The sequence below is a fragment of the Humulus lupulus genome, chromosome 8, assembly GCF_963169125.1.
Source record: "Humulus lupulus chromosome 8, drHumLupu1.1, whole genome shotgun sequence".
In the NCBI taxonomy this organism is placed as follows: Eukaryota; Viridiplantae; Streptophyta; class Magnoliopsida; order Rosales; family Cannabaceae; genus Humulus; species Humulus lupulus.
This window is the reverse complement of record NC_084800.1, coordinates 113,983,837-113,994,171: the sequence shown is the minus strand read 5'-3', so window position 1 is coordinate 113,994,171 and position 10,335 is coordinate 113,983,837. Positions and strand designations below refer to the sequence as shown.

The window sequence follows — 10,335 nt, the reverse complement described above, 5'->3', positions numbered from 1 at the left end:
ATATCCGCGTTGAGGGCTAGAGACCTATAGCAAGGTGGTTGCATAGGATTCCTAGCTAGTGTGGTGGATGCCACTCAGGTTGTGTCAATGGACCAGAAATGACTAGACTAGTTTGTAAGTTTCTACTGGATTTTCCAGGGTTGCCACTACATAGAGAGATATAGTTGGTTATTGGTCTGGCATCAGGGACAGTGCCAGTGTCAAGGGCACCGTACTGAATGGCCCCTCCAGAGTTGAAAGAAGTAAAGCTACAATTACAGTAGTTGTTAGCCTTGGGTTTTATTAGACCCAGTTTCTCTCCATGGGGTGCACCAACCCTATTTGTAAAGAAGAAAGATAGGCCTCTAAGGAAGTGTATTGATTACAAGAACTGAACAAGTTAACCATTAAGAACAAGCATCTTCTGCCAAGGATAGATAACTTGTTTGATCAGTTGCAGGGTCATAAGGTTTTCTCAAAGATAGATCTTCGATCTGGTTATCACCAACTGAGGATCAATGAGGAAAATATACTGAAGACTGCTTTTCACACCAGATATGGGCATTATGAATTTTTGGTTATGTCATTTGGTTTGACTAATACCCCAACAACTTTTATGGATCTGATGAACAGGGTGTTCAATTATTATCAGTTTGTGATCGTCTTCATCGATGATATTCTAGTTTATTCTTAGTCGAAGGAGAAGCATGAGTAGAATCTGAAGTTGCTTTTACAAAGGCTGAGGGAACACAAGCTGTATGCGAAGTTCAAGAAATGTGAGTTCTGGTTACCACATGTGACTTTCCTTGGTCACATTGTTAGTACAGATGGAATCAAGGTGGTCCCAGCTAAGATTAAGGCAGTCAGGGATTGGCCAAGGTCAATGAATGCCTTAGACATCAGAAGTTTCCTTAGATTGGCAAGTTATTACAGGAATTTTGTGGAAGGTTTCTCAAGAATTGCTACCCCCACTAACAAAACTGACACGCAAGAATCAGAAGTTCATGTTGTCATATAGATGTAATAATAGCTTCGAGGAGTTGAAGTGGGGATTGATTACAAAATTAGAGTGATATTTGAGATTATTGGGAATCTTGGGAAAAGACCAAAATGTCCTTGGTTTGGTTAAAGGGCCATTGGCTTGGGTGAAGGTAAATTGGTCATTTTGACCCTTGGGCTGAGTTAATTTGGCCATAGCAGAGCACTCTGGCTTATTCACGTTCTCTCTCTCTCTCTCTCTCTTTCTCTTGGTTACCTTCTTGGAAGGGTTTTGGAGCTAAGGAGCAACTTGAGCTCTCATTTGGAATTTGGAGATTTGAAGTGGAGAATTAAGGGCTCGGGAAGCAAAGATTGAAGTTGGGTGAGCCATCTTGATCCTTGGAAATTGATTTTTGGCAGCTGAGGTAAGAATTCTCCTATGATTTATATGGAGTTCTTGTGTTCATGAGGTGTTCTTGAGCTTTGAAGTTCAAGATTTGGGTTTTTAATTTTAGTGAGAGTTTGGGTGAATTTTTGGTGTCACTGTGTTGCTTAAGATGTATTATATTGATTTTGGGGTTGGCATTTGGGGTGAGTTTTGATGGATTGAACTCGGAGAAAACGTAGGAAGAAACCCATAATTTTTGGGTTTGTGTAGTAGCGTCCCTGCCTTGGGTTTGGGCGCTTTTGCGCCAAGTAGGGGAGGGCTCTGGGGGCTCTCTGTTTTTCTTGGACGCCCCTACCCTTGTGCAGGGCGCCCCTACACCATGCAAGGGAATTTCTAAGGACTCTCTGACTTGGTTGGGTGCCCCTGCCCTTACTTTGGGCACCACTACTCTATGCCAATTTCAACAAGCCTAATTTTTAGAGCTTGGGAAGAACTTGGGGGCTCGAGGTATTATTCTACCACCCTGTTGGGTGGAGGTGGAGGCCATGAAGGCACAGGATTGATCCCAGACTTTATATATGGGATTGAATCATAATAAGGATATTATTTATGGTTGTGACTAGGTTACCGCTAGGGCTCAGGGCAGGACCGTGCTCGAGGGTCATTTCTATCTATCCAGTGCTTGGACTAGAGGAAAGAAAATTGCAACCAATACAGAATATATATGATTAGGGCTTGGCCAAGTTGTTGAACATGGTTATGACTATGCTTGGACTATTTTATTAGACATGTTAACTGTGTTGTGCATACTTGTGATATTTAATGTATGTTTATCTGATTGAAAAGGCTTGACTTATAAGTCAAGGATGGCAATAGAGCCCCGGGCGCTAGCCGAAAGGACTGACTTATAAGTCAAGGGCAGCAATAACGCACTGAGCGCAGGCTGATATGGTTAGGCCTAATCAGGAGTGTGGTATACGCTTGACCATCCCTATGGTCGCTTGGAAATTAAAGCACCATGTACACTTGGCCAACCCTAAGCCTGGTTATATAAAGGATAGGACAATGGGCCCTGGAAATTAAAGTCTCAAACGACCATCAATTGACGAATGTTGAACTTATATATTTTAACACAGATTATCATAAGTTCTTTCTTTCATCGTATCCCAATCCAATACAATCTACAATGTATATGGTTGCTCTATCTCTTTGTGTCGTTACACTTAACAGTTCAGATAAATTGATTTGTCTTTAACTGAAGATAGACTATACTCACAATCTTTATTAAATGAAGCTCCCACTTTATTTAATGACTACGGATAATTTTTTATATTATTATCTTGAATTAAATCCTCTTGTATATATATATCATTATAAATATACTTAATTCAAGACCACGTCAATAATATTGGATCTTCATGATAAATGGCATGTATATACAAATATGAGTGCAAAATATAAAATTTATTTAATTAATAGTAATTGTTCATATAGAAAAACGCTTTAAGGGCATGAATCCTAACCAGTGGCAGAGTTAAATTCATGGGGTACACCATATAAACTTTTAACAAAATTAAAAACACAAAATATATAATAAAATTATTGAACTCAATAAAAATATTACAAATTTCCACAACGAGTTTTAATGTTTTGAAAATGACGCATAATAACTTCATTATCAATACAATCATAAATTTCTTTCTCAATATAGATAATTAATTTGTCATTCAACCATTGATCGCCAATACGATTATGCAGCTTGGTCTTTACAAAATGCATTCCATAAAATACTCTTTCAACTGTAGCAGTAGCAATAGGAAAAATTGATGACAATATCAATAATCGATTGACTAAGGGATACACCTTATCTTTTCCCATTTCAACTATCTTTTTTGCAAGATGATTAATCCCCTTCAAATATAAAAATTCTATACTTGGATGCATATCACCAATATAATTTTGAAGTTGATCATCAAGAGCCATGAACTCCATTGCAGAAAAATCTTTTGGATAGCACCCAACAAGTTGAATTAGCATTTGCTTCTCGAAAGCAACAAATAAATTATCGGGAGACAAACATGATACACACAGAAGAAATGAAGTATTTACCTAATTAAAATGACTATCTAATTCTTGAAGTTGCATATCAATGATGGTATAATACAACTCCATACGGTAATGGTGTAAATTTGTAGTCTCGTAAGTTTTGCATCGTGATCTACCTCAAGGTATGTAGATATCGCTCATGTCATGAGCTTGAATATTGAGGCTTTCTTAAAAGGGTGAAAATTGACCAATAAAAGAATCTCAACCATTTTCCATCATCTCTTGCAGTCCTTGTGTTACGAAATTTGACTAAGGCAGTGGCATTTACAATATCTTGGTCTTTTCGTTGTAGTGCTTTTTACAATTCATTGGAAATGCCAAATATAATTCTCATCAAATGTAAACAAAACACAAAGCTATATACTTTCATGGAAATGCCCAATATAATTCTCATCAAATGTAAACAAAACACAAAGCTATATGCTTGCATAATTTCTAATAAAATAGTTGCTTCATATCTTTATCAGAATTTCATGCATCATCAATAATGAATTCAAAGACTTCAATTGTAGATGAAAACAAAGTGATCAAGCTAACTAATGTACCATATTTTGAGCCCCAATGTGTGTCCCCATGACGTTTGAGAGTTTAACTTTGATTTAGGCCTCAACCACTCTCAACGTTTCCATTTTATAATGCTTTTGAAGGTTGAGAAATTTTTTTCGCTTGAAGGATGTCAGAATGTTTGGGTGAAGCTCCAACAAAATTCACTACACTAGTTACCACACAAAAGAACTCTGAAACTTTATCATGCTTTTTTCCCACACTAACGAGAGCTAGTTGAAGTTGATGAGCTAAACAATGAATGTAATAAGCACTAGAATTCTCCTTTAAAATAAGAGTCTTCAAACCGTTGAACTCACATTGCATATTACTAGCTTCATCATAACCTTGTCCTCTCAATCTAGCTATCTCAATCCATATCTTGAAAATAATCTATCAACTGCAGCTTTAAGTGAGATAGCAGTGGTACTTGTGACATGCTCAAGGAAAAAAAATTGTTCAATTATACACCCTTTTTATCCACATAACGTAACACAACAACCATTTGTTCTTTCATTGAGATGCCACGAGGTTCCTCAACTACAATAGAAAATAAAGCATCCCTAATGCCTTTGACAATCACATTGATGAATTCATTTGCAACAACTCTTATAATATTTTTTTGAATCTCAGGTGATATTGATTTAGCATTTTCTGGAGAATTCTGTAATGTCACGTCTTTGACTTCTTGTTTCAAGTTATCTATAAATTTCAAGAGTTCTAGAAAATTACCTTGGTTACTTGAACTAGTAGATTCGTCATGACCAAGAAAAGGAAGTCCTTGTCATAAAGAAATCGAACAGAATAACCGATACCCCCAAGCGATCACGATATTCAACTTTATCTTTATTGGATTTTTTGTTAAAAAATGTTGCAATATGTTGCTTTTGGTCCATTAAAGCACTACGCTTATTCCAATCATAGTTGTGAGCACTATCTGGGCCGCATACATGAATTTTCAACCTCTCTTTATTCTTTTGTCAATTTGAAAACCCTATATCGACAAAAAATCACCACCTCCTTGCTCCCCAATATTTTCTTTACAAAGGTAACAACATAGAATTTTTTTTTGCATCTTTTGCTACGCTATACTCTAACGAAGTAGGATATTCTTTAAATCTTGCTAGGTTGAATCGTCTAGATTTATTTTCAGAAAATGTTTTTGTAAAATCATGATTGTGTGGGTGACAAGGACCTTTTAGCATATATCTTCTTCGTACTTCATCTTGAACATTAGCATGGTAAGTCATAATTGGAATTCTTAGCCCAAGATCAATAGGGAGTTATGCTAAGTTAACCTCCAAAATATTCTTTTTTGTACTTTGAACATTTCTTTGTATTTCCACATTACTCTTCTTTGCACTTTGAACATGTTCTTCTATAGGTTTCGTTGATTCTACATTTCTTTTGTAATATATCTCCATATCTATTTCATCAAATTTTATATTTTAGACAACTACTTATAAAATAAATTTTTATATCAATATATAATAAGTATAATACAATAAATATAAAAAGAGTTGAGAATTGTCATATGATCAAGAAAAATAAGAAATTAACTCCAATTGTATAAAAAAAACAAAATCAACAATCAAATATTTGATAAAAGATAATAAGCATAACAAGAACATACTAAGAATGACTTGGAATGTATTATAAATAGTTTCAATCAAAGTCATTTTAATAAAACACAATTAAAAACAGTTTAAGGAAATTTAACAAACACTTGGTGTTCACTGATCATTGATGGATTAAAAATCCCCAAATGAGAGTTTTTCTCTTCATTTAATCCTCAACAAAAATCTGTGATTATAATATATGAATTACTTATAATCACTGGATAATAAAATGGAGTTGAGTTGGAGATAGAGTGAACGCAACTTAGTGAAGATGACCCTTTTTTTTGTTGAAGATGACTCGCCGCCCTTTTCAGAATTGGATTGGGTGGGCCCATGGGGAGTGGGGAATGGGTATTGGGCCTTTGTTTTTTTGGAATAAGAATATCTCAAGTCAACTCTCATAGTGAAGATATATATATATTTAATCTATTATATATATATTTATATATACTTTTTTATAAATGCATTAGGTATCGAAGTACCCACTGGTCCTAAGGTAGCTCCGCCAGTGATCCCAACACCTTGGTATTGTTTTGTTTGTCCTTGTTCATTGCTCATTAGTTTCCAAGAAGGGAGAATGTAAGTGCCAGGTTTTAGCTAAGTTTTGTGTTGGCAAAACTATAATTCTGTGTTCCGTCTAGAAAGTTTTCAAACGTGTTTATTAGTATTGTTTGGTTATATTTTAGCACGTGTTTTACGTAACTAATTTTATATTTAGTTTTTTTTACCCCACATGACAGGTGTTAATAATATAAGTTTTATTATTATGTAAGGGTAGTTTAGTCTTTTAGCCTCTCATTATTTTGGCTATATATTTTGTTGCTCTTGTGCTCTTATTTTCATCTCTTTTTGACATAATGAAAACCTAGCCTCCCTTTTGATTCTCTCTCAAATCTCCTTTGTCTATTTTGCAAAATTATCATGGTATCAGAGCAATGTTCTTGAGTACCCTCAATTTGGTTGCGCTAGGATTATAATCTCGGGGATTTCACACTTTGTTCTGTTTATTTGGATTTCGATTGTTCGTCATGGCTGGCGCAAAAGATGATTCGCTTCAATCCATCAATGTGAAATTGAATGGGCAGAATTATTGATATTGGCATTATGTTATGAAAAAATTTCTGAAAGGAAAACGTATGTGGGGTTATGTTTCTGGAATTTCCACGAAACCGAAGAACGATAAGGATGACAGCTTTGCAGAACAGTTGGATCTTTGGGATGCCAAAAATTTTAAAATCATCACTTGGATCAACAATTCGGTTCAACAATCAATCGGTATCCAATTGGCGAAATATGAGACGGCGAAGGAAGTTTGGGAGCACTTGGAAAGGTTGTATACACAGTCTAATTTTGCAAAGCAGTATCAGTTGGAGATTGACATTCGGGCGCTTCAACAGAATAGCATGAACGTTCAGGAATTTTATTCTGCTATGTCTAATCGGTGGGATCAGCTTGCTTTGACTGAATCAGCAGAGTTACGGGCATTTGCCCCTTACATTGCTCGGAGAAACGCACAACGTCTGGTTCAGTTTTTGATGGCTCTTTGAGATGAGTTTGAAGGTCTTCATGGAACAATCCTGCATTACAGTCCTCTTCCGTCGGTTGATTCGATGGTTAATGAGTTGTTAGACGAAGAGATTCGCTTGAAGTCTCGTGTTGATAAAGGGGGGGGGGGGCGGAAAAGAGGATTCTTCCTTCTCTGAATCCCTCTGTCTTTGCAGTTCCTTATTGGCCAGCCTCCAACAATCAACACAAGACTCAAGCAAAGGCTGGCTACGAAGAATGAAGTTTTTGCAAGCAAAAGGGACACTGGAAGGCTCAATGTTCCATATTGTTGAATAGGGCGCAATCACCGAATCAGTCTCCTCACTAGAAATCTGGCAACCAACCTCATCAATCTCTTCACTCTATGTCTTCGAACATGGCAGCTATTGTTCCACCTGTAGATTCTGGAAGCACTCCTAGTACCTCTATTGCTACACTCACAGAGAAATTTCAGAAGTTCATTGCCTCGCAGCCACACGCCATGTCAGCCTCCTCACACATAGGTTTGCCTTCTAGTAGTACACTAGGTATATCTTCCTCTATATGGGTTCTTGATTCTGGAGCTTCACATCATATGTCACCTAATTCCAATTCCTTCTTTTCCATTAAATCAGCACCCTCTGTATCTGTCATGACCGCTGATGGCACTCCCATGCCATTAGCAGGGATTGGCTCGATTTGCACTCCAAAAATGTCATTCTCTAATGTCATATTCCAAATCTTACTTTGAATCTTGTCCCTGTTGGTCAATTATGTGACTCTGGTTTCTCAGTTATTTTCTCTAATTCTTGTTGTTATGTGCAGGATCCTTATTCCAAGAAGCTGATTGGGACAGGCCGTAGGCAGGGGGGCTTTACATTTTAGATGAGCTGAGAGTTCCTGATGTTGCAGCTTCTAGTGTCGATTTGTCTTCATTCCGTTTAAGTTCGTCTTCGTCTAGTTTTTATTTATGGCATTCTCGTCTTGGACATGTATCTGGTTCACGTTTAAAGTACTTAGCTTCCACAGAAGCATTAGGAAAGTTACAAACCCATGATATTTCAGATTGTTGTGGTTGCAAATTGGCAAAATTTTCTGCTTTACCTTTTTATAAGAGTGTTTCTGTTTCTCTTGTACCTTTTGATTTGATTCACTCTGATGTGTGGGGGCCATCACCCGTTCTAACAAAAGGTGGATCACGTTACTATGTCTCTTTTATTGATGATTATACTCATTTTTGTTGGGTCTATCTTATGAAACATCGTTCTGATTTCCTCGCGATTTATCATATGTTTCGTGCTTTTGTTAAAACTCAACATAATGTTGTTATCAAATATTTTCGATGAGATCTGGGTGGTGAATATACCTCCAATCGTTTCTCTGAATTGCTTGCTTTAGATGGTACCTTACATCAAACCTCTTGTATCGATACACCAGAGCAAAATGGGGTTGCCGAAAGAAAACACAGACACATTGTTGAAACTGCTCGTTCTCTCTTATTGTCTGCTTATGTTCCTAGTGAGTTTTGGGGGGAAGCCATTCTGACTGCAGTTCATTCTATCAATAGAATTCTGTCATCTGTCACTTCAGGTCTGTCTCCCTTTGAAAAACTTTATGGTCACGCTCCTGATTATTCTTCATTGAGAATCTTTGGTTCCACATGTTTTGTTCTCCGTCCTCATGTTGAACGTAGTAAGCTTACCTCTCGTTCTGCTCTTTATGTATTTCTTGGTTATGGTGAATTTCAAAAAGGATATCGATGTTATGATCCTGTTAGTCAAAAACTCTATGTTTCTCGTCATGTTGTGTTTCTTGAGCATATACCTTTCTACTCTATTCCATTGGACACCCCCAATCTACACAAATCTGATCTCACTCGTATTGATCCATTTGATTCTTGTACTGTTGATACTCTTAACTCTGCAGATGTCGGTTCTCAGCCTGTCGAAGTCCCTTCTGTCCCTACTACTGCCCAAGATGCTTCTGAGATTGTGGATCCTGCTCCTCCTCCTCGCTACCCTCAAAGAATTCGTAAGTCCACACAGTTACTTGATTTTGTCTACTCCACTTATTCTGATTCTTTTTCTTCTTTTTTGACTTCTATTCACCAACTCTCTGAGCCCTCTTCCTATAAAGATGTTATTCTTTACCCTCTTTGGCAGTAGGCAATGGCTAAAGAACTCTCTGAGTTGTACAAGATAGGTACTTGGGATATTGTTCCTCTTCCTGTGGGGAAGCGTGCTATTGGTTCCCGTTGGATTTACAAGATCAAGACTAAGTCTGATGGGTTAGTAGAGCGGTACAAAGCTCATTTGGTTGCTAAAGGCTTTGCTCAGGAGTATGGGATGGATTGTGAGGAAACTTTCGCTCCAGTTTCCAAACATACCACTATTCATACTCTCTTTGTTGTTGCGTCTGCTCGACAGTGGTCCATTTCTCAAATGGACGTTAAAAACGCCTTCTTGAACGAGACTCTTCAAGAAGAAGTTTACATAGTTCCTCCACCAGGTGTTCCTCATAATTCAGGAGAAGTTTGCAGATTGAAAAAGGCTCTTTATGGACTTAAACAAGCTCCCCGAGCCTGGTTTGAAAAAATTTCCATTGTGATTACTTCTCTCGGCTTCCACCCTAGTGCACATGATTCAGCTCTCTTTGTTAGGTGTACTTCTTCTGTCCGCACTTTACTCTCTTTATATGTTAATGATATGATTATCACCGGTGATGATGCGAATGGGATAACGGAGTTGAAAACGCACTTGACTCGTGAATTTGAGATGAAAGATTTGGGTTCCCTACGGTACTTTTTAGGGATAGAAGTAGCTTACTCTCCTCGTGGTTATTTTCTTTCTCAATCTAAGTACATTGCAGATATTCTCGATCAGGCTCGTCTCTCTGATGCTCGCACTGTTGATACCCCTCTTGAGCTTAATGTCAGGTATTCTTCATCTGATGGTGTTGCCTTGTCAGATTCCTCTCTATATCACACTCTGGTTGGTAGCTTAGTGTACCTTACTATCACCAGGCCAGACATCGCTTATGCAGTTCACATTGTCAGTCAATTTATTGCATCTCCCACTAACGTTCATTGGGCAGTTGTGCTTCGTATTCTTTGATATCTTTTGGGGAACTCAATTTTAGAGTCGCCTTTTTCAATCTACGTCTACTTTAGAGTTACGTGCCTACTTAGATGCAGATTGG

General features: G+C 37.4%; 3 protein-coding genes across 3 annotated transcripts; 2 read left to right on the top strand and 1 right to left on the bottom strand.

Annotated features, from left to right (window-relative positions):
* Positions 1-2,965: 2,965 nt before the first annotated feature.
* On the bottom strand, positions 2,966-5,418 carry LOC133795961 (uncharacterized). Its single transcript, XM_062233444.1, has 4 exons — positions 5,316-5,418; positions 4,464-4,696; positions 4,175-4,375; positions 2,966-3,454 (listed from the first exon to the last, which is right to left on the bottom strand). Exons 1-4 carry the CDS (start codon positions 5,416-5,418, stop codon positions 2,966-2,968), a joined length of 1,026 nt encoding a protein of 341 aa, XP_062089428.1.
* Positions 5,419-6,749: 1,331 nt separating this feature from the next.
* Positions 6,750-7,160, top strand: LOC133795959 (uncharacterized). The gene has a single exon (XM_062233443.1). It carries the CDS (start codon positions 6,750-6,752, stop codon positions 7,158-7,160), a length of 411 nt encoding a protein of 136 aa, XP_062089427.1.
* Positions 7,161-7,534: 374 nt separating this feature from the next.
* On the top strand, positions 7,535-9,302 carry LOC133795958 (uncharacterized). The gene is made up of 4 exons (XM_062233442.1): positions 7,535-7,864; positions 7,963-7,996; positions 8,050-8,337; positions 8,536-9,302. Exons 1-4 carry the CDS (start codon positions 7,535-7,537, stop codon positions 9,300-9,302), a joined length of 1,419 nt encoding a protein of 472 aa, XP_062089426.1.
* Positions 9,303-10,335: the final 1,033 nt, after the last annotated feature.

Bases quoted from the DNA above. Each gene is read 5' to 3' on its own strand.
- LOC133795961 (XM_062233444.1), bottom strand. From the start codon at position 5,418: ATGGAGATATATTACAAAAGAAATGTAGAATCAACGAAACCTATAGAA. The intron at 4,697-5,315 runs GTACAAAAAAGA...TGAAATTTATAG, and splicing joins AATACAAAGAAATGTTCAAA to ATAACTTGAAACAAGAAGTC. The intron at 3,455-4,174 runs GTAACTAGTGTA...CATTTTAATTAG, and splicing joins TTTCAGAGTTCTTTTGTGTG to GTAAATACTTCATTTCTTCT.
- LOC133795959 (XM_062233443.1), top strand. From the start codon at position 6,750: ATGTGGGGTTATGTTTCTGGAATTTCCACGAAACCGAAGAACGATAAG.
- LOC133795958 (XM_062233442.1), top strand. From the start codon at position 7,535: ATGGCAGCTATTGTTCCACCTGTAGATTCTGGAAGCACTCCTAGTACC. The intron at 7,997-8,049 runs GTAGGCAGGGGG...CTGATGTTGCAG, and splicing joins GAAGCTGATTGGGACAGGCC to CTTCTAGTGTCGATTTGTCT. The intron at 8,338-8,535 runs GTTACTATGTCT...TGCTTGCTTTAG, and splicing joins TCTAACAAAAGGTGGATCAC to ATGGTACCTTACATCAAACC.